The 24094-nt window shown below is 43.4% G+C and overlaps 1 protein-coding gene across 1 annotated transcript in view; it reads right to left on the reverse strand.

Annotated features, from left to right (window-relative positions):
• Positions 1-7746: 7746 nt before the first annotated feature.
• NPR1 (natriuretic peptide receptor 1) overlaps positions 7747-24094 on the reverse strand; it is a 201276-nt gene continuing 184928 nt past the window's right edge. Inside the window, exons 8-22 of the mRNA XM_073637366.1 lie at positions 17831-17951; positions 15629-15703; positions 15371-15448; positions 13777-13881; positions 12730-12801; positions 12492-12651; positions 11927-12082; positions 11677-11845; positions 10278-10424; positions 9989-10112; positions 9739-9807; positions 9481-9655; positions 9302-9400; positions 8964-9055; positions 7747-8861 (exon numbers count right to left, since the gene is read on the reverse strand). Of these exons, the coding sequence (XP_073493467.1) occupies positions 8799-8861; positions 8964-9055; positions 9302-9400; positions 9481-9655; positions 9739-9807; positions 9989-10112; positions 10278-10424; positions 11677-11845; positions 11927-12082; positions 12492-12651; positions 12730-12801; positions 13777-13881; positions 15371-15448; positions 15629-15703; positions 17831-17951 (1705 nt within the window). The 3' untranslated portion in view covers positions 7747-8798. The remainder of the gene's footprint in view (positions 8862-8963; positions 9056-9301; positions 9401-9480; positions 9656-9738; positions 9808-9988; positions 10113-10277; positions 10425-11676; positions 11846-11926; positions 12083-12491; positions 12652-12729; positions 12802-13776; positions 13882-15370; positions 15449-15628; positions 15704-17830; positions 17952-24094) is intronic.

The raw sequence follows: 24094 nt of genomic DNA on the forward strand, positions 1-24094 counted from the left end.
ACATGAGGAGGACTAAGTCCTCACGCCATAGGTAGACGGTGCTGGAGACATGCAGCAGCAGAGGAGACATGAGGAGGACTAAGTCCTCACGACATAGGTAGACGGTGCTGGAGACATGCAGCGACGGAGGAGACATGAGGAGGACTAAGTCCTCTCGACATAGGTAGACGGTGCTGGAGACATGCAGCAGAGGAGGAGACATGAGGAGGACTAAGTCCTCACGACATAGGTAGACGGTGCTGGAGACATGCAGCAGCAGAGGAGACATGAGGAGGACTAAGTCCTCACGACATAGGTAGATGGTGCTGGAGACATGCAGCAGCAGAGGAGACATGAGGAGGACTAAGTCCTCACGACATAGGTAGACGGTGCTGGAGACATGCAGCAGAGGAGTAGACATGAGGAGGACTAAGTCCTCACGACATAGGTAGACGGTGCTGGAGACATGCAGCAGCAGAGGAGACATGAGGAGGACTAAGTCCTCACGACATAGGTTGACGGTGCTGGAGACATGCAGCAGCGGAGGAGACATGAGGAGGACTAAGTCCTCTCGACATAGGTAGATGGTGCTGGAGACATGCAGCAGAGGAGGAGACATGAGGAGGATTAAGTCCTCACAACATAGGTAGACGGTGCTGGAGACATGCAGCAGCAGAGGAGACATGAGGAGGACTAAGTCCTCACGACATAGGTAGACGGTGCTGGAGACATGCAGCAGCAGAGGAGACATGAGGAGGACTAAGTCCTCACGACATAGGTAGACGGTGCTGGAGACATGCAGCAGCAGAGGAGACATGAGGAGGACTAAGTCCTCACGACATAGGTAGACGGTGCTGGAGACATGCAGCAGCAGAGGAGACATGAGGAGAACTAAGTCCTCACGACATAGGTAGACGGTGCTGGAGACATGCAGCAGCAGAGGAGACATGAGGAGGACTAAGTCCTCACGACATAGGTAGTCGGTGCTGGAGACATGCAGCAGCAGTGGAGACATGAGGAGGACTAAGTCCTCACGACTTAGGTAGACGGTGCTGGAGACATGCAGCAGCAGAGGAGACATGAGGAGGACTAAGTCCTCACGACATAGGTAGACGGTGCTGGAGACATGCAGCAGCAGAGGAGACATGAGGAGGACTAAGTCCTCACGACATAGGTAGACGGTGCTGGAGACATGCAGCAGCAGAGGAGACATGAGGAAGACTAAGTCCTCACGACATAGGTAGACGGTGCTGGAGACATGCAACAGCAGAGGAGACATGAGGAGGACTAAGTCCTCACGACATAGGTAGACGGTGCTGGAGACATGCAGCAGCAGAGGAGACATGAGGAGGACTAAGTCCTCACGACATAGGTAGTCGGTGCTGGAGACATGCAGCCGCAGTGGAGACATGAGGAGGACTAAGTCCTCACGACTTAGGTAGACGGTGCTGGAGACATGCAGCAGCAGAGGAGACATGAGGAGGACTAAGTCCTCACGACTTAGGTAGACGGTGCTGGAGACATGCAGCAGCAGAGGAGACATGAGGAGGACTAAGTCCTCACGACATAGGTAGACGATGCTGGAGACATGCAGCAGCAGAGGAGACATGAGGAGGACTAAGTCCTCACGACATAGGTAGACGGTGCTGGAGACATGCAGCAGCAGAGGAGACATGAGGAAGACTAAGTCCTCACGACATAGGTAGACGGTGCTGGAGACATGCAGCAGCAGAGGAGACATGAGGAGGACTAAGTCCTCACGACATAGGTAGACGGTGCTGGAGACATGCAGCAGCAGAGAAGACATGAGGAGGACTAAGTCCTCACGACATAGGTAGACGGTGCTGGAGACATGCAGCAGCAGAGGAGACATGAGGAGGACTAAGTCCTCACGACTTAGGTAGACGGTTCTGGAGACATGCAGCAGCAGAGGAGACATGAGGAGGACTAAGTCCTCACGACATAGGTAGACGGTGCTGGAGACATGCAGCAGCAGAGGAGACTGGAGGAGGACTAAGTCCTCACGACATAGGTAGACGGTGCTGGAGACATGCAGCAGCAGAGGAGACATGAGGAAGACTAAGTCTTCACGACATAGGTAGACGGTGCTGGAGACATGCAACAGCAGAGGAGACATGAGGAGGACTAAGTCCTCACGACATAGGTAGACGGTGCTGGAGACATGCAGCAGCAGAGGAGACATGAGGAGGACTAAGTACTCACGACATAGGTAGTCGGTGCTGGAGACATGCAGCAGCAGTGGAGACATGAGGAGGACTAAGTCCTCACGACTTAGGTAGACGGTGCTGGAGACATGCAGCAGCAGAGGAGACATGAGGAAGACTAAGTCTTCACGACATAGGTAGACGGTGCTGGAGACATGCAGCAGCAGAGGAGACATGAGGAGGACTAAGTCCTCACGACATAGGTAGACGGTGCTGGAGACATGCAGCAGCAGAGAAGACATGAGGAGGACTACGTCCTCACGACATAGGTAGACGGTGCTGGAGACATGCAGCAGCAGAGGAGACATGAGGAGGACTAAGTCCTCACGACATAGGTAGATAGTGCTGGAGACATGCAGCAGCAGAGGAGACATGAGGAGAACTAAGTGCTCTTGACATAGGTAGACGGTGCTGGAGACATGCAGCAGCAGAGGAGACATGAGGAGGACTAAGTCCTCACGACATAGGTAGACGGTGCTGGAGACATGCAGCAGCAGAGGAGACATGAGGAGGACTAAGTCCTCACGACATAGGTAGACGGTGCTGGAGACATGCAGCAGCAGAGGAGACATGAGGAGGACTAAGTCCTCATGACATAGGTAGACGGTGCTAGAGACATGCAGCAGCAGAGGAGACATGAGGAGGACTAAGTCCTCACGACATAGGTAGACGGTGCTGGAAACATGCAGCAGCAGAGGAGACATGAGGAGGACTAAGTCCTCACGACATAGGTAGACGGTGCTGGAGACATGCAGCAGCAGAGGAGACATGAGGAGGACTAAGTCCTCACGACATAGGTAGCCGGTGCTGGAGATATGCAGCAGCAGAGGAGACATGAGGAGGACTAAGTCCTCAGGACATAGGTAGACGGTGCTGGAGACATGCCGCAGCAGAGGAGACATGAGGAGGACTAAGTCCTCACGACATAGGTAGACAGTGCTGGAGACATGCAGCAGCAGAGGAGACATGAGGAGGACTAAGTCCTCACGACATAGGTAGCCGGTGCTGGAGATATGCAGCAGCAGAGGAGACATGAGGAGGACTAAGTCCTCACGACATAGGTAGACGGTGCTGGAGACATGCAGCAGCAGAGGAGACATGAGGAGAACTAAGTCCTCACGACATAGGTAGACGGTGCTGGAGACATGCAGCAGCAGAGGAGACATGAGGAGGACTAAGTCCTCACGACATAGGTAGACGGTTCTGGAGACATGCAGCAGCAGAGGAGACATGAGGAGGACTAAGTCCTCACGACATAGGTAGACGGTGCTGGAGACATGCAGCAGCAGAGGAGACATGAGGAGGACTAAGTCCTCACGACATAGGTAGCCGGTGCTGGAGATATGCAGAAGCATTGGAGACATGAGGAGGACTAAGTCCTCACGACATAGGTAGACGGTGCTGGAGACATGCAGCAGCAGAGGAGACATGAGGAGGACTAAGTCCTCACGACATAGGTAGACGGTGCTGGAGACATGCAGCAGCAGAGGAGACATGAGGAGGACTAAGTCCTCACGACATAGGTAGATAGTGCTGGAGACATGCAGCAGCAGAGGAGACATGAGGAGGACTAAGTGCTCTTGACATAGGTAGACGGTGCTGGAGACATGCAGCAGCAGAGGAGACATGAGGAGGACTAAGTCCTCACGACATAGGTAGACGGTGCTGGAGACATGCAGCAGCAGAGGAGACATGAGGAGGACTAAGTCCTCACGACATAGGTAGACGGTGCTGGAGACATGCAGCAGCAGAGGAGACATGAGGAGGACTAAGTCCTCATGACATAGGTAGACGGTGCTAGAGACATGCAGCAGCAGAGGAGACATGAGGAGGACTAAGTCCTCACGACATAGGTAGACGGTGCTGGAAACATGCAGCAGCAGAGGAGACATGAGGAGGACTAAGTCCTCACGACATAGGTAGACGGTGCTGGAGACATGCAGCAGCAGAGGAGACATGAGGAGGACTAAGTCCTCACGACATAGGTAGCCGGTGCTGGAGATATGCAGCAGCAGAGGAGACATGAGGAGGACTAAGTCCTCAGGACATAGGTAGACGGTGCTGGAGACATGCCGCAGCAGAGGAGACATGAGGAGAACTAAGTCCTCACGACATAGGTAGACAGTGCTGGAGACATGCAGCAGCAGAGGAGACATGAGGAGGACTAAGTCCTCACGACATAGGTAGCCGGTGCTGGAGATATGCAGCAGCAGAGGAGACATGAGGAGGACTAAGTCCTCACGACATAGGTAGACGGTGCTGGAGACATGCAGCAGCAGAGGAGACATGAGGAGAACTAAGTCCTCACGACATAGGTAGACGGTGCTGGAGACATGCAGCAGCAGAGGAGACATGAGGAGGACTAAGTCCTCACGACATAGGTAGACGGTGCTGGAGACATGCAGCAGCAGAGGAGACATGAGGAGGACTAAGTCCTCACGACATAGGTAGACGGTGCTGGAGACATGCAGCAGCAGAGGAGACATGAGGAGGACTAAGTCCTCACGACATAGGTAGCCGGTGCTGGAGATATGCAGAAGCATTGGAGACATGAGGAGGACTAAGTCCTCACGACATAGGTAGACGGTGCTGGAGACATGCAGCAGCAGAGGAGACATGAGGAGGACTAAGTCCTCACGACATAGGTAGACGGTGCTGGAGACATGCAGCAGCAGAGGAGACATGAGGAGGACTAAGTCCTCACGACATAGGTAGACGGTGCTGGAGACATGCAGCAGCAGAGGAGACATGAGGAGGACTAAGTCCTCACGACATAGGTAGACGGTGCTGGAGACATGCAGCAGCAGAGGAGACATGAGGAGGACTAAGTCCTCACGACATAGGTAGACGGTGCTGGAGACATGCAGCAGCAGAGGAGACATGAGGAGGACTAAGTCCTCACGACATAGGTAGACGGTGCTGGAGACATGCAGCAGCAGAGGAGACATGAGTAGGACTAAGTCCTCACGACATACGTAGACGGTGCTGGAGACATGCAGCAGCAGAGAAGACATGAGGAGGACTAAGTCCTCACCACATAGGTAGACGGTGCTGGAGACATGCAGCAGAGAAGACATGAGTAGGACTAAGTCCTCACGACATACGTAGATGGTGCTGGAGACACGCAGCAGCAGAGGAGACATGAGGAGGACTAAGTCCTCACCACATAGGTAGACGGTGCTGGAGACATGCAGCAGAGGATACATGAGGAGGACTAAGTCCTCACGACGTCGGTAGACGGTGCTGGAGACATGCAGCAGCAGAGGAGATATGACATACAGCTGAGACTGTAACGACGGGTGGTCATCACCGGCGGGAGGTGCCGGCTCTGCTGCCTCACGTTGCTCTTATTTCCGCTGTACAAAACATCAGAACAAATTGTTCTATTTCTCTGTTTCTCATTCACTTAATCATCCAAAACAGCTGACTAATAACACGGAGAGCGCCCTGCCGCCAGCCTTAAAGCCACACCACACATTTACAGGGGCTCCCGTGTATGTAGGGCATGCAACTTATGACCAATGCAATCCTAATGGTGTGATCAGGGTCATATTAAAATGTCTGCATGTTTAGTCCTCCGCATACATGAGGCATTGCATTAAAAGGACCTGTAAGATGGGTTTCTTCTGAAATTTCCACCACTGCCGGTCAGATTAGCTGCTGTTTTTTTCCAACAATGTCCTTATTTTTTCTAAAGTAGAATCTAAATTTTTGAGATTTAATCCCCGTGGTTGCAGCTGTATGATAATTGCAATGATGAGTTCAACAAGAGGGAAACTTTCCTGATCAACCAAGCTACGACTTACCTACTTTGGTCTCTTTGTATGATGTGTTCAATCAATGGAAAAGGACATCATGGTCAGAAGGATAGAAGGAACAAGGCGAAGAGGAAGACCAGCAACCCGATGGCTTGATACAATCAAAATAACGGCGGAGAAGACCCTGGTGGACTTATCTAGACTTGCACCAGATTGATCTTCCTACAGATCGTTCATAAATCAAGTCACCATGGCTCAAGATTGAGCTGAAGGCAGTTAAATAATAAATAGAAACCGGTCTCTTATGGCTTGATTGAGGTCAATAAAGCCCGGGTACATCACATCAAGCCGGTCCGAAATCCCACGCATGTGTAGTATTTGTTCCGGCTTTATAGGGACATGTAGTGCAGGGACAGTCCTGCCCCACTTCCTTGACTCTAGCTCTTTACTTAACAAAACCATTCACTCATTGGACTTTCGAGCTACAAAGTTCTGGTGGGGCAGGACAACCATTCTCTCATCCAGTCCTGGGATTATAAACTTTACCTATAGTGGGACAAATTGGTTGACCCTACAGAGAAACCTTCAAACCCATCTTTTCAAGAAAGCTTACAGCCTACAATGACCCCACTCGCTGCCACCTCAACTCCACTGGAACTGCTGCAACCCCTCAACCTACTGTCTCCTTCCCCCACCATCCTGTAGAATGTAAGCCCGCAAGGGCAGGGTCCTCTTCCCTCTGTACCCGTCTATCATTGTTAGTTTGCTTACTGTCAATTATATCTGTATTTTGTATGTAACCCCTTCTCATGTACAGCGCCATGGAATCAATGGTGCTATATAAATAAATAATCTCTCTTCGAGTCGTTGAACCCTGGATTTACAAGCTACACCTCTGGTGAGCAGATCTACCTTTAGCGCCAACAATTCTCTCATCCGATCATCTGGCCTTGAAGCTAGCTACAAGCTTTAACTAGGATGGGACAGATTGGTTGTCCCTACAAATAAACCTCCTTTCTCTCTCTGAGTCATTGGACCCTGGATCTACAAGCTACATCTCGGGTGGGACAGATGGAAAGTCTATCTGGATGGAAAACGATTATCTTTTCAAGTCTTTGGACCCTAGAGTTACACGCAACACCTGTAGTGGGACAGATTCAGTGTCTAATCGTTGGACATCCATTCTCTCATTCAGACCCGGAGACGCAAGCTACATTTCTAGCGAGACAGCTTCATCTTGTAGGGACAGCCACTTTCTTATCGAGGACTGGAGGTACAAGTTACACCTCTGATGTGGCAGATCAAAAGGTCTGGCTGTAAGGACAACCATCCTCTCGTCAGATCTTCGGGCCCAAACTATATTTCTGGTGGGACATATTGAAGGTCCACTTGTTGGGACAACCATCCTCTCGTCAGATCTTCAGGCCCTGGAGCGAAAAACTATATTTCTGGTGGGACATATTGAAGGTCCACTTGTTGGGACAACCATCCTCTCGTCAGATCTTCAGGCCCTGGAGCGACACAGTATATTTCTGGTGGGACATATTGAAGGTCCACTTGTTGGGACAACCATCCTCTTGTCAGATCTTCAGGCCCTGGAGTGACAAACTACATTTCTGGTGGGACATATTGAAGGTCCACTTGTTGGGACAACCATCCTCTCGTCAGATCTTCAGGCCCTGGAGCAACAAACTATATTTCTGGTGGGACATATTGAAGGTCCACTTGTTGGGACAACCATCCTCTTACCATACTCACGCCACTAAATAATAATAATCCACTACTTATTTTACCTCTTACATTTGTCATCATTCAATACAGAAGTGTTCACCCCCCCAAAAAAATGTAGAGTTTAGAAATATTTATAACAGTAAAATGAGAATGTCCATTTCACATTTGTAGTCCACTCGTCATATCAGGGCAGCAAGTTACGTGTTCCTTCCAGTCCAGTGATTCTGTGATAAAGCACTCGCGGACAGGCTTTTGGAATAATTTTGTAGCACAATTTTTTTAGTCCATTTTCTACATTTATAAAGTTTGAGATTCACCGTGTAAATGATAGAAACCTCTTTGTTAAGGCTCAGTTATATTTCAGCCAATTACAACCTTCAAGCGCTAAAGGCAAGCCCACCAGCTCAATACCTGAATGTCTTTTCAATGTCAATGTCAAGTCTTCCGAAATGAGCAGCGATGGATTTTAAGTGCGTATTGTACGACTTAGGCAAGTTTTGGACAGAAGCTTTCAAGGTAAGCTAAGCTTTAATCTTATAATGTAGGACAAAGCTTCATAAAACTTCTCATAGACATTAGCAACCCAACCCAAGGATTTAGTTAATTGTTTGGAAAAGTTGTAATGTAAATGACCATTTTCGAAACTTGTACCTGCCCTTTTTTTAGTCTTTCGCTCTTAGTCATGAAATGGAGTGTACACACTTTGAGAGATTACTGCCAACGTCGGCGCAAACTTTTTTGTAAGAACTCGAATATATATAAAATGGTAAGTATTCAGCCTAAATCTGATTGATAAGACTACATGGCATTCTCTACCATTAAGCTCTGTAGCCTCAACACTGCCATTTCTATGAAGGATTGGGGGGTCAAGAGATGGTGGTCGCTCACATGACTACATTTGATTGATAGTTTCATTGAACATATTACAGTACATTCAGTTTTGGTCCACAGTGTGGAAGTTGCTCCACAACCCCACGTTAATGTTAAGGTCCCCGACTCGGGAAATAGAAATATCTGTCCACTGTGTCTGAGAGGTACAAGCATGGCATGAAGTTGTAGAGTACTCTGAGTCTTTGACCACCACTGACAATAAATGAGGACGGAGTCAACCATGGGTGCTGCTGCTTCTTTCTCCTAATAGCCAGTACGTCCGCACTTTTCCTTTGCCCTGAAGGAACAATTTCATGGGATTTCAGGAAAGTTATAAAGTCAAAACTTTTCAAATGATTAATGTTAAAAAAAAAAAAAAAAAATCTGAAAGGTATGTTACCTTCATCTCTACATCTCCTCGCAAGCCCAGCTGGAAGCAGTTAAACTCCTCTAACACGTTCCGTGTGGTTGCGGAGACGTGAATCTTCAGTGCTACGAGACATCACATTGATTAGCGGCAAGGGAACAGGAGGACTCAAGGGTAGCCTCAATGATTAAAACACTGACGGCAAACCAAGAACCACCTACATGATCGTTACCGGCAATGTAGCACAACAGACAATATATTCCATGACGTTACACACTTACTTGAGAGTGAAGGCAAGGTTGGGCAGCCAAACATGTCAATCACCTAAAATCATCCCTAAACTTCCATTTTCCTCTGGCTGAAAATCTCACCTTCCCCATTCGACTCCATTCTTGAAGCTGTGTTCACCGTGTCCCCAAAAAGACAATATCGTGGCATCTTTAAGCCCACGACTCCAGCACAAACAGGACCTATACAAAGTATTGGACACAAGATGACACAAATCTTAAAATTTTGATAGTCATCTCAGAAAATTGCTCTCTCGACTCACCCGTATGAATTCCTATACGAAGCCTCAGCTGTTGGTCAGGACGATGGCGAATCTTAAAAGTCTTGACAGCGTCAAGTAAAGCGAGAGACATCCTGGCTATCTCACGGGTGTGGAGTTTCCCATTACGAACTGGCAGCCCAGAGACCACCATATAGGCATCTCCTATGGTCTCCACCTGGAGGATATGAAAGCGGAGCAATGATGAAGGGGCATGGACTGTTCCTCATTCCTTATAAAAACTAAGGCTGTGTATCCCACCTTGTAGACATCAAAGTTGTCTATTATGGCATCGAAGCAGGTGTATAAATCATTCAGTAGAGTGACGACCTGGGAGAAGAGGAGGTGACAACATCATTTTGGGGGTGTAAAGTAAGCTTTGAGAACACCTGTACCACTTTCATAGATTTGGCCCACTTCTGACCATCATGGCGCACCATTTAGCGTTGGCGGAAAATGACAACACATGACCATGGTATGCTAAAACTTTAGCCACCTAGATGTTAAATACCTGCATGGGTGTGCTCTCGGCGGACAGAGCCGTGAATCCCACAATGTCACTGAAATAAATGGTGACGCTATCAAAGGCTTCGGCCTGAACGGTTTCCCCTCTTTTAAGCTGTTCAGCTACAGAGCTGAATAATGGAGAGAAATTGGGAGAAGACAGAAAATTATTAGATGAAGCAGTTGAGGCATTTTTCAGTTCTATCAGGTCCAAGCTCAAAATATGAAATAATATCCAGTAAGAATGTCCATAAGTTCTCAGACATGGACATCTAGCAGGTTCTTCTGATACTTACTGAGGCAGGATTTGGTAGAGAAGAGCTTCTGCCTTTCGTTTCTCCTCCAGGTACGCCTGTGTCCTGTCTTCTACAAGCTCTTCCAAGTTATTAGCGTACTGTTCCATGCGAGAGAGCAGATTGTCCAGGATGTTACTGCTGTTTTCTCTACGGGACAAGAAAAACAATATGGAAGCCGAGTTTATTCTGGAGAACAGAAAGCATAGTCTGCATATGTTGTATTCTTCATTCTCGGTAGCTTATGGTACTACGAAAGATCGGCTCACTCGACTGCTTAGTCACAAGGATGCTTTCCACGTAAATCTTCATCTGGTTTCATAAACCAGTCCAAAACAAAAATAGACATTCATTCTTGTTGGCCTAAATAAACAGCATATATTACAGTCCATATAGATGCGGAGTACACCTGCTAAAAAATCTGGGTACAGCTCATTTAAGCAAGAGCCCAACTCTTTAGGTCAGATCTCCTTCAGAGTACACACACAACATTTATTAAGCCCAAAGGCTTCACCTTTACCTCCTGGACCACACCCTAGGGTAGAGATATGGTGAACAGCCGTCACACCCTAGGGTGGAGATATGGTGAACAGCCGTCACACCCTAGGGTGGAGATATGGTGAACAGCCGTCCCACCCAACTCTTTAGCTGTTCACAATAAACCTGGCCCTCTCATATAATATGCTGGAGCAAACTTCCAGGTTTATATCACTGAAGCTAATAACCTCAGTGAAACATATCTACCCTCCAGCACATTACCAGTGCTCCTATTACAGTTCATATAGTAATAAAATATAAGATAAAGAAGAAATATAACTAGCTTTTAAAGATAATAGCAGGCAACCAGCCTGCCAGCCTTTTGGGGGAATCCTCCTGTCTCGCCTGCAGATTGAGGTTTATACCTCTCGTTCCTTGTGCTATTGGTTCTGTTTTTCACTATCACCTTTGCTTCGCCCTCAGGGTTTTCCTCTGGTACCTGTTCTTCTGGTACTCCTGGATCATAAGCTGACCATATGCACGAGGTAGCCGTTTTCCGAAGACAGCTATTTCTCCTTTAGCGTGGTGAGCATATGTTGGGGGAGAGTCAGGATGGTGGTCGATCCTGCCAAAATTGGTGGGATTTGACTGGCTTTCATCTACTGTGTAAAGTAAATGTTTTCGTTTTTGAATCTATTGCTACTCACGCCCTTAACCCTGACACTACCTGAACATTCTGATAATGACCCTTGAATCCATTAATTACTACGCTACTAATGGATCACCCTAGTCTAGCCATCATTGAACAGATTATGGCATCGATAATCCCCATCTGTAGTACGCGAAAGTAGGATTGTAAAGTTGGTCAAAAGTTAAAGTTCGAGAATAAGCCCAGAAGATGTTTGGGACAAGGCTGATGCTTCACCTGTTGAACTTTCGTAGTAAAACTTTGATCTGGTTGAAGTCAGGTCTGTCGAATGGGTCCTCTGCCCAGCATCGTTGCATAAGGATCCCCAACTCCTGAATATGACAGTAAAGGTTGGTAGATGGCCTGAAATATGGCTTCTCTCTGCTTCGTACTCTTTCTATGATTTCTAGGGAAAAGAAAAAAAATAGGTAAGTATATAAAAGGGAAGAGCAGCATACCTATGGCATCAGTTTGGTGTTGGATGCACCTTTAGGGCTGTAATCTCCGCTGTCCATGTAGAAGACCCCGTTCCTCAGTGCAATCTCTTGCAATATGATGCCAAAGCTGTAGACATCTCCTTTTTGACTACCCTGTGGACTTGGAGACTCTATGCGCAGAAGCTCCGGTGCTGTCCATAGTTTCTCTATAGAAAAATGAGTACTTCACATCAGAAATATACAACAAATTAGGTAACCAGAAGTCAATCATAAACAGAAGTCTCAACAAACCTTCTGTCCTCACCCACCTCTCCTGACTGCAATGCTCATTAGTCGCTGACCTAAATTTTCATGTTTACGAATACTTTATATAAAAAAACTTGGTTTGCTCAGGCTAAGCCATCTGTGTGTGCTTTCGTCGCCTTATGCTACCTCTTCCCTCCCTCCACATCCTGAACATCTGCTTCATAGAAGCCGCTTGATCATACTCTTCCCGGTGGAAAGAGTGAGAGAGCCATACGTAGAATGAAGCTGGAACCATCGATGACATTTCAGATGTCTAGGAACGACTCGCCAACATTGCTGAAAAGGATCATCCTACAGAAGATATCTTACTGGCAAAGTAAGCATGGGAGTCCTCCGAGTCTACAGCACTGCGGAAACTGGCCAGTCCATAGTCGGTGATCTTCAGCACGAAGCGACTGTCCACCACACAGTTGGAAGACTTCAGGTTCCCGTGAGACACAATGACGCCGTTCTGGAGGAAGAGCATCCCCTGGAGGAACAAACATTAAAAGTTGGAAAATTTGGGAGCTTACATAGCTTGCCCCCTCCCAAATCATTGATGTCTCACCTTCACAATATCATTAATAAGTGAATATCTGAACATCCAGTCCAGAGTGATGCTCTCGTTTTCTAGAATATCCTAAGGAAACAGTATCAGTTATAATATCTTCCAACATTTGATGCATGATGTTGATATATACCAATCAGCGACAACATTAAAACCACCCATCTAATACTGTGTAGGTGACCACGTGCTCGGACTCATTGAGGCATGGAGCCAACATGAAGGTGTCCTGTGATATCTGCCACTTTGACGTTAGCAGCAGATCCTTCAAGTTCTACAAGTGGTCAGGTGCATCCTCCATGGATGAGCCTTGTTTTTCCAGCACACCCCACAGGGGCTTCATTGGTTTGATATCATGTTTATAAGCCATTTTTGAACCATTTTTGGAGCATGGCAGCCGGCATGATATTGCTAGAAGAGGGCACCTACCATTAAGAAGTACTTGGTCTGTACAATGTGTAGGTAGTTTGTACAAGTCACATGCACGTGAAGGCCAAAACCTAAGCAGAATATCGCCTTATCACACTATCTGTCCTGGCTTGTCTTCTTCCCAGGTAAGTCACACACATGCACCCACCTGTCCGTCATGGTGGAAAACTGGATTCATCAGATAGGAGCACTAGAAGAAGGTGGATCTAATGTTCACGTGCCCACTTGGACGGGTCTGCAGCTGCACAGACCAATAGACCGTAGGCTGCGATGCTCTGCATGTACCTTTCAGTCCATACTTATAGGAGATCAAACCAGATGGCTTAGCCTTCACTCGATGTACACAGCAATGAACCTTGGCTACCAACCACTGCATTCTGGTAACCCTCCACAAGGCCCCCTTTGTAGGAGAAGATCTAGTTGACTAGCCATCACAATTGGCCTCGTTGCTCGTTTTCCCTGCTTTAAACACATCGACTTCAAGAACTGGCTAATAATATATCCACCTGAAAGGCGGCTTTGTCACCGCATCACCAATGTTATTCACTTCGCCTGTCTGGGGCATTAATATTATGGGGAATCGGTGTAGATATTACGTGGATGTACTGATATAATTCCTACCTGTAGGCTTCCTCTAGGACAGTACTCAGTCAGGATGCATATATTCGGAGGGTCAATACAGGCCCCCACAAAGCGGGTGAGGTGTTCATTCTGCACGTCCCTCATCTGGAAGACACGCAGTCAAGACAATCAAAAAACACATCCCTCATCTGGAAGACACGCAGTGAAGACAATCAAAAAACGCATCCCTCATCTGGAAGACACGCAGTAAAGACAATCAAAAACCACCTCTAATCGACCATCTAGACAATATACCCGACTCTATATAGAATTATTGGACGATGTTATTATAGGACGTTTGTGGTGCCTTTGATACGACACCTTTGCCAAGGTAAGGTACAGTTGCAAAATACTTTTTGGGGTTCTTTTAGTACAAAGTAGACAAAAAAAAAATAGCCTAGCTCCTGTTTCAGTAGACCCAAATGAAGATTGTAGGGTCTCCAACACATGTGAAGCCCTGGTACGTCTGCATTTAGGGCGAGAATTTGTGAGCTTAGGGTTACCGCATGAGGCTCTACCGATCTGCGTGGTGAGGGTTAAGGCTGCACTTCTCTTGTATGAAGTATATAACAGTACAACATATACATGTGGATAGCCGGTGGGGTCTCATCTTCTCCGTGATGGATGCTGAACATTAAATGCTGAGATAATTCCTGATTTAAGCATTTACGGAGGGAGGGAAGGAGGGAGGCAGACGGAGGGGAGAGCTGCTCCAGCTGAAGATTGCAAATATTACTGAAATGTCAGCGCTGCTCCTGATTAATATTGGGGTAGAGAAAATAACATTATCTAGAGGATTTAAGAAGCAGAGGGAGAGAAGACACAGTGAATACTAAAGACGAGGGCAGAGGCGGCATGGCAAGAGGATAAACGAGACTGAGAAGAGAGTGCAAATGACGAACCTTACGGTAAAGACAGGCTGAGACAGACCAAAGCGAGAGGGAAGAGGCACAATACAACAAAAAAAATGCTAATTTTTCCACTATCCATGGTCTGTAAAAATCTGGGCGATAACCCCTGTAAAGAGTCGTTGTCTCCTCCGAGCCTGGCGGAAAAGAATAAAAAATACTTCAGCTAATTAGAGGCCTTGTCACATTTGGATTTTAGGGGGTAAACGCTCTAACTAACCCCCAGGGTCAACGATCTTTGCATTATTTTATTTGGCACGGCAGCCGGTTATCTTGCGTATCACATTTCTTTTCAGTTCTCTCCAGACAAGAACCGTTATTGTCACCACTCAACAAGTGACAAGCGTACAGATTAGCCGGCTGCCGATGTCTTCTTTTCGAGGACTCTTTGGATGCGAGAAGGAAGGAGCCGTGACCGACTTAACTCAGGTTAAGTGGAGGAGAGCAGAAGGGTACCGCCGGCGCTTAGAATAAAAAATGACAACAAACGAGCTGTTTATGTTTAACAAGAGCCATTTCTGTGGTGTCAGCAGCATTTCCCCGAGACCGGGAGCCAAGGATGTGTCGGAGCAAAGACGTCTCCCAGATGCCTGCATAAAAGCATGTAGGGATGAATAGACTAAAAGAAATGCATGATGTAACTGGAGGATTACCACCAATCTCAACACACACTACACAACGCTTACATGCTTCAGTTCAAACAAGACTTTGCGGGTCAGTTCTATGCGCTTCCGGTTGATGTACTTAACTGCGACAATATTACCCTGAAAAAAGAGAAGAAGCAAAATGCGGTTAGATCTGATCATAAAATAACATCCCATTAAGAAGAGTTACAACTCATTCAAGATTTCTCCCTGGGGACCCATCTGGAGAATGAAGAAAATATGTTTTCTCTTGAGAGCCAAGATATCAAGATTTGTTGTAGGAGTTTTTACATAGAGTACCTTGTAATACGCTGTCTTTGCAAAGATCTGGAATTGCCCTTCGGTGGTGAGCAGGGATCCATAATTGGAGCCTCTCTAGAGTGGAAACAATATGAACAACAATGATCAGTGTACAAAACATGCCCGAATGACAGCAAGGACCTTAAGAATTATGGCAATGTGTAAGGGAGACATATGCGTAATGGAAAGAAATAATCAGATGGAAGTGAGATGATAGATACAAGTCTGAGAACAAGGAGATGCACAGAAGCTGGAGAAGAAATCAAGTGTACAGGAAAGATGATGACTGATATTCGGAATGACTGTGGCCAGGGTTGGACTCAAACACAATATGGATTGACATGCCTCTACGCCCCGTACAGTATCACAACAGTATCATCCATATCAACAAAAAGATGTGATACAAAAAGAAGAAAATCCATCACAGCCCAAGCCTCCGAATAATGGCTTGTTCAGTGAACATTATTGCAAACTGAAGCCAACTTAGATTTGTGATCTTATCTCCGCACTTGGACATACATTGTAGATTATGGAATGGAAATAAAGACCAAACATATTGGGTAAAGAGATATTTTAGTTTTGCAACAAAGCTTCGTAATCGGGTGGAGGAAAGATAAGAAAGTAAAAAAAAAAAAAGTTTAGTTTGGGTTAGAGACGAAGAAAATAAATAAGAGAGGAATGTGCCAATGGTGGTCTTTAGATATGGAGATGACAAGAGGAAGATGTGATGGAGGCAACTGCACGTGGAGCAAGCAGGATGAAATCAGAAAGAACTAATGGAGTTTAGAAATGGAAAAAAGAAGAGGCACGGCGGCAGAGAGAACTTAGAAAGAAATTAGAGATGGAAAAAAGAAGAGGCACGGTGGCAGAGAGAACTTAGAAAGAAATGAATAATGGGGCACTCGGCTTGTAGACACCAAGATGAAGGCTAGTCCTTCAAACCATTGATATAGAAGATCCAACTAAGTCTAATTTTGACAAGTGCTGCTAGTGGCTCTTGTTGTATTTTTCATTTTAATTTTGACTTTACGGCTCAGTTATGTCAAAGTTATTTTTTAGAACCAGGTCATTAGTCTCAAGGTGCCACCACAAAGATGTCAAACCTCCAACTATTATCTATGTAGATGAAGTTGATTTTAATGCAGGGAACACTTGTGACTTGGCTTGAGGCCTCTTAAGATCTCAGTAGGTAAGAAATGTTTTATTTCCAAGGGACAAATATCCCCAATGGTTATTTATTACAGAAAGATGACTATGTAGGAGTGAAGAAACACCTTTATAACGGAAGCATAACATAATATAAATGGAAAGTCCAGGACAACCCACAAAGGATGCGGCACGAGCCAAAGGAAAGACACAAGGGTTGCATCCTTCCTTGGTGTAAGTCTCGGGTTGGATCTAGATCTTGGACCAAACCATATACTTGGGCTTCTAGAATAAGAATTGTGCAATGTCTAAAACATAAAGTGTAGAAAAGACAGATTTTGGGTTGATTGCCAGAAAGCATCCGTTGCACAGTGGTTGGTGAATTTTTCGGCTATCGCAATGAAGATTGGGTCCCGTGACTTAATTAGAGCGGTAGAAAAGGCAAGCCCAGTCATAAGGAGTGTAATAATAGTATATTTTATTAATTAGAAGACAGAATGATACAAACAGGACGACATAACCTGCCCCTTTCTCTGTACTGATGGACTCAGCCAAGGGTGGTCAATACAAAGTCCAAATCTGTCCGAACTAAATAAGTTTCATGGGGCGTAAAACAAGCTTTTCCGAATTATTGTGCAAGGATATCTTGTAACCTCTACCATGCTTGCGTCTCGTGGAGACGTATTAAATCTGCTTAGTAGGGTTTAGGATTCCAGTGGCTTCATGGCTACGTAGATGTCCCACAACCCACAAATTGTAGCCCTCTATGTTTTTTTGGCTCTCCTTCTAACTTCCTATGCTGCCCCTCCATGGTTTATATGGAGACAACTATGACATCTGTATAACTTTTGGGACAGCACGTTGAGTTAATGCATCTCCTAGTCCTTTATATGCAGATTGCTATGATTCCTGAATTACACAAACGACTGACTGAGCAAAATTGTGCTCTGAAACCCACTACCAGAAAACAAAAAAATGCTCCGTTTTGGTTGATGAGCCCCAAGGACAAGGACCAGGTCGGCAGGCAGCCATGCAAGATGCTTCCGGTGAAGTTACCAGTGATAGAGTGAGCTTGCTGCCAGCCCTGCGGAGGTTTTTCTCCATGTTGCTCGTCTGAATGTCCTCCCAGCGTACTTTCCATAGCTCCGCAGCCAACTCCTTCTCCAAACGCAGCTTCCTAGGGAGAGAACGGTAGATGTTTGCTTCACGGAAATCGCATGTTTTCATTACGAAATCGACCATGTGTTGGACAGGGAGCTATGGCCGCTCTTAGCCTTGGGGAATATTTTTCTAGTTTTCATCAAAGTAAAATATACGGAGTAAGCCTATAATGTATTGAGTCTAATTTATCGCACAAGGCCAAGGCTTAATGACATCAAAGGCAACAGCTTGTGCAACTTTGGTGTGACTCAACGCAGCTCCCCGTTAGTGCTTTCTGCAGGCGGCCGTATTTCTCATTGCCTACACTTTCCCTTAATGTAGCATTAGTTGCCCGTATACTCTCTCACTTTCCAACACCTTCATCTTGGCCGAGTAGGCACGGCAAAAATAAATTGGGTCCAAATAGTCCAGCTATAATCACCTTCCATCTGAATAAATCAAAACATTAATAAATCTGTTGAAAAATTTTCAGCCACAATTTTGATGCTAATGTAGAGCGCTACTAAGGGGTTAAATGTAAGTGCTCCAGACTTATGGGTCATCCTATCCAACCCCACATGATGGGTCTTTTGCTGATCCTATCATCACTCCCCCAACCTGTAGGGCTGGGTTTATTCTTCAGCCAATAGTTTGATATCCCGCCCATATAACACATATATAGGCTGCTTTGGGGTTTCCTCTTACCCCTGGGTCCTGGTAGCTTTCCCTCCCTCCCCTTTTTGAAACTATTAATTGTCCACGTTTCTGGAGTCTTGTATGTTTATACAGTTTTTAGTTAGAAACACATTTGAAGTCACAGTGGAGGTGATTTGGTGAAGTTTTGGTCTTGCACACCGCTTTCGGTGAAGGCATAGCGCTTCGGGCCGGGGATCACAATGTTCTACTTATCAGGGTTATAAGTAAAGGCTGTGGCCGACTCTCACCCAACCTGGTGTCTGTGTTTTTTTCTATATACACAGTTGTTCTCTGTGTGTTTTTTTCTACATACACAGTTGTTGTTTGTGTGTTTTTTCTACATACACAGTTGTTGTCTGTGTTTTTTCTACATACAGAGTTGTTGTCTGAGTGTTTTTTTTCTACATACACAGTTGTTGTCTGAGTGTTTTTTTTCTATATACACAGTTGTTGTCTGTGTGTTTTTTTCTACATACACAGTTGTTCTCTGTGTGTTTTTTTCTACATACACAGTTGTTGTTTGTGTGTTTTTTCTACATACACAGTTGTTGTCTGTGTTTTTTCTACATACAGAGTTGTTGTCTGTGTTTTTTCTATATACACAGTTGTTGTCTGTGTGTTTTTTTCTACATACACAGTTGTTCTCTGTGTGTTTTTTCTACATACACAGTTGTTGTCTGTGTGTTTTTTTCTACATACACAGTTGTTTGTGTGTTTTTTCTATATACACAGTTGTTGTCTGTGTGTTTTTTTCTACATACACAGTTGTCTGTGTTTTTTCTACATACAGAGTTGTTGTCTGTGTGTTTTTTTCTACATACACAGTTGTTGTCTGTGTGTTTTTTTCTACATACACAGTTGTTGTCTGTGTTTTTTCTATATACACAGTTGTTGTCTGTGTGTTTTTTTCTACATACACAGTTGTTGTCTGTGTTTTTTCTACATACAGAGTTGTTGTCTGTGTTTTTTCTACATACACAGTTGTTGTCTGTGTGTTTTTTTCTACATACACAGTTGTTGTCTGTGTGTTTTTTTCTACATACACAGTTGTTGTCTGTGTGTTTTTTCTATATACACAGTTGTTGTCTGTGTGTTTTTTTCTACATACACAGTTGTTGTCTGTGTGTTTTTTCTACATACACAGTTGTTCTCTGTGTGTTTTTTTCTACATACAGAGTTGTTGTCTGTGTGTTTTTTCTACATACACAGTTGTTGTCTGTGTGTTTTTTTCTACATACACAGTTGTCTGTGTTTTTTCTATATACACAGTTGTTGTCTGTGTGTTTTTTTCTACATACACAGTTGTTGTCTGTGTTTTTTCTATATACACAGTTGTTGTCTGTGTTTTTTCTACATACACAGTTGTCTGTGTTTTTTCTACATACACAGTTGTTGTCTGTGTGTTTTTTTCTACATACACAGTTGTTGTCTGTGTTTTTTCTATATACACAGTTGTTGTCTGTGTGTTTTTTTCTACATACACAGTTGTCTGTGTTTTTTCTACATACACAGTTGTTGTCTGTGTTTTTTCTACATACACAGTTGTTGTCTGTGTGTTTTTTTCTACATACACAGTTGTTGTCTGTGTATTTTCTATATACACAGTTGTTGTCTGTGTGTTTTTTTCTACATACACAGTTGTTGTCTGTGTTTTTTCTACATACACAGTTGTTCTCTGTGTGTTTTTTTCTACATACACAGTTGTTCTCTGTGTGTTTTTTTCTACATACACAGTTGTTCTCTGTGTGTTTTTTTTCTACATACACAGTTGTTGTCTGTGTGTTTTTTTTCTACATACACAGTTGTTGTCTGTGTGTTTTTTTCTACATACACAGTTGTTGTCTGTGTTTTTTCTACATACACAGTTGTTCTCTGTGTGTTTTTTTCTACATACACAGTTGTTGTCTGTGTGTTTTTTTTCTACATACAGAGTTGTTGTCTGTGTGTTTTTTTCTACATACACAGTTGTTGTCTGTGTGTTTTTTTCTACATACACAGTTGTTGTCTGTGTGTTTTTTTCTACATACACAGTTGTTGTCTGTGTTTTTTCTATATACACAGTTGTTGTCTGTGTTTTTTTCTACATACACAGTTGTTGTCTGTGTGTTTTTTCTACATACACAGTTGTTGTCTTTGTGTTTTTTTCTACATACACAGTTGTTGTCTGTGTGTTTTTTTTCTACATACAGAGTTGTTGTCTGTGTGTTTTTTTCTACATACACAGTTGTTGTTTGTGTGTTTTTTCTACATACACAGTTGTTGTCTGTGTTTTTTCTACATACACAGTTGTTGTCTGTGTTTTTTCTACATACACAGTTGTTCTCTGTGTGTTTTTTTCTACATACACAGTTGTTGTCTGTGTTTTTTCTACATACACAGTTGTTGTCTGTGTGTTTTTTTTCTACATACACAGTTGTTGTCTGTGTTTTTTCTACATACACAGTTGTTGTCTGTGTGTTTTTTTTCTACATACACAGTTGTTGTCTGTGTGTTTTTTCTACATACACAGTTGTTGTCTGTGTGTTTTTTCTACATACACAGTTGTTGTCTGTGTGTTTTTTCTACATACACAGTTGTTGTCTGTGTGTTTTTTTCTACATACACAGTTGTTGTCTGTTTTTTCTACATACACAGTTGTTGTCTGTGTGTTTTTTCTACATACACAGTTGTTGTCTGTGTGTTTTTTTTCTACATACAGAGTTGTTGTCTGTGTGTTTTTTTCTACATACACAGTTGTTGTCTGTGTTTTTTCTATATACACAGTTGTTCTCTGTGTGTTTTTTTCTACATACACAGTTGTTGTCTGTGTGTTTTTTTCTACATACACAGTTGTTGTTTGTGTGTTTTTTCTACATACACAGTTGCTGTCTGTGTGTTTTTTTCTACATACACAGTTGTTGTCTGTGTTTTTTCTACATACACAGTTGTTCTCTGTGTGTTTTTTTTCTACATACACAGTTGTTGTCTGTGTGTTTTTTTTCTACATACAGAGTTGTTGTCTGTTTTTTCTACATACACAGTTGTTGTCTGTGTGTTTTTTTCTACATACACAGTTGTTGTCTGTGTTTTTTCTATATACACAGTTGTTGTCTGTGTGTTTTTTTCTACATACACAGTTGTCTGTGTTTTTTCTACATACACAGTTGTTGTCTGTGTTTTTTCTACATACACAGTTGTTGTCTGTGTGTTTTTTTCTACATACACAGTTGTTGTCTGTGTTTTTTCTATATACACAGTTGTTGTCTGTGTGTTTTTTTCTACATACACAGTTGTTGTCTGTGTTTTTTCTACATACACAGTTGTTCTCTGTGTGTTTTTTTCTACATACACAGTTGTTCTCTGTGTGTTTTTTTTCTACATACACAGTTGTTGTCTGTGTGTTTTTTTTCTACATACACAGTTGTTGTCTGTGTGTTTTTTTCTACATACACAGTTGTTGTCTGTGTTTTTTCTACATACACAGTTGTTCTCTGTGTGTTTTTTTCTACATACACAGTTGTTGTCTGTGTGTTTTTTTTCTACATACAGAGTTGTTGTCTGTGTGTTTTTTTCTACATACACAGTTGTTGTCTGTGTGTTTTTTTCTACATACACAGTTGTTGTCTGTGTGTTTTTTTCTACATACACAGTTGTTGTCTGTGTTTTTTCTATATACACAGTTGTTGTCTGTGTTTTTTTCTACATACACAGTTGTTGTCTGTGTGTTTTTTCTACATACACAGTTGTTGTCTTTGTGTTTTTTTCTACATACACAGTTGTTGTCTGTGTGTTTTTTTTCTACATACAGAGTTGTTGTCTGTGTTTTTTTCTACATACACAGTTGTTGTTTGTGTTTTTTCTACATACACAGTTGTTGTCTGTGTTTTTTCTACATACACAGTTGTTGTCTGTGTTTTTTCTACATACACAGTTGTTCTCTGTGTGTTTTTTTTCTACATACACAGTTGTTGTCTGTGTTTTTTCTACATACACAGTTGTTGTCTGTGTTTTTTGTCTACATACACAGTTGTTGTCTGTGTTTTTTCTACATACACAGTTGTTGTCTGTGTGTTTTTTTTCTACATACACAGTTGTTGTCTGTGTGTTTTTTCTACATACACAGTTGTTGTCTGTGTGTTTTTTCTACATACACAGTTGTTGTCTGTGTGTTTTTTCTACATACACAGTTGTTCTCTGTGTGTTTTTTTCTACATACACAGTTGTTGTCTGTTTTTTCTACATACACAGTTGTTGTCTGTGTGTTTTTTCTACATACACAGTTGTTGTCTGTGTGTTTTTTTTCTACATACAGAGTTGTTGTCTGTGTGTTTTTTTCTACATACACAGTTGTTGTCTGTGTTTTTTCTATATACACAGTTGTTCTCTGTGTGTTTTTTTCTACATACACAGTTGTTGTCTGTGTGTTTTTTTCTACATACACAGTTGTTGTCTGTGTGTTTTTTCTACATACACAGTTGCTGTCTGTGTGTTTTTTTCTACATAAACAGTTGTTGTCTGTGTGTTTTTTCTACATACACAGTTGTTGTCTGTGTGTTTTTTCTACATACACAGTTGTTCTCTGTGTGTTTTTTTTCTACATACACAGTTGTTGTCTGTGTGTTTTCTTTCTACATACAGAGTTGTTGTCTGTTTTTTCTACATACACAGTTGTTGTTTGTGTGTTTTTTCTACATACACAGTTGTTGTCTGTGTGTTTTTTTTCTACATACAGAGTTGTTGTCTGTGTGTTTTTTTCTACATACACAGTTGTTGTCTGTGTTTTTTCTACATACACAGTTGTTGTCTGTGTGTTTTTTTCTACATACACAGTTGTTGTCTGTGTGTTTTTTTTCTACATACAGAGTTGTTGTCTGTGTGTTTTTTTCTACATACACAGTTGTTGTCTGTGTTTTTTCTATATACACAGTTGTTGTCTGTGTGTTTTTTTCTACATACACAGTTGTTGTCTGTGTGTTTTTTCTACATACACAGTTGTTGTCTGTGTTTTTTCTACATACACAGTTGTTGTCTGTGTTTTTTCTACATACACAGTTGTTGTCTGTGTGTTTTTTTCTACATACACAGTTGTTGTCTGTGTGTTTTTTTCTACATACACAGTTGTTGTTTGCGTGTTTTTCCTACATACACAGTTGCTGTCTGTTTTTTTCTACATACACAGTTGTTCTCTGTGTGTTTTTTTCTACATACACAGTTGTTGTCTGTGTTTTTTCTACATACACAGTTGTTGTCTGTGTGTTTTTTTTCTACATACACAGTTGTTGTCTGTGTTTTTTCTACATACACAGTTGTTGTCTGTGTTTTTTCTACATACACAGTTGTTGTCTGTGTTTTTTCTACATACACAGTTGTTGTCTGTGTTTTTTCTACATACACAGTTGTTGTCTGTTTTTTCTACATACACAGTTGTTGTCTGTGTGTTTTTTTCTACATACACAGTTGTTGTCTGTGTGTTTTTTTCTACATACACAGTTGTTGTCTGTGTTT

Source organism: Phyllobates terribilis, unplaced genomic scaffold (assembly GCF_046119375.1).
Source record: "Phyllobates terribilis strain yellow unplaced genomic scaffold, ASM4611937v1 Scaffold_6__1_contigs__length_29720123, whole genome shotgun sequence".
Taxonomy (NCBI): Eukaryota; Metazoa; Chordata; class Amphibia; order Anura; family Dendrobatidae; genus Phyllobates; species Phyllobates terribilis.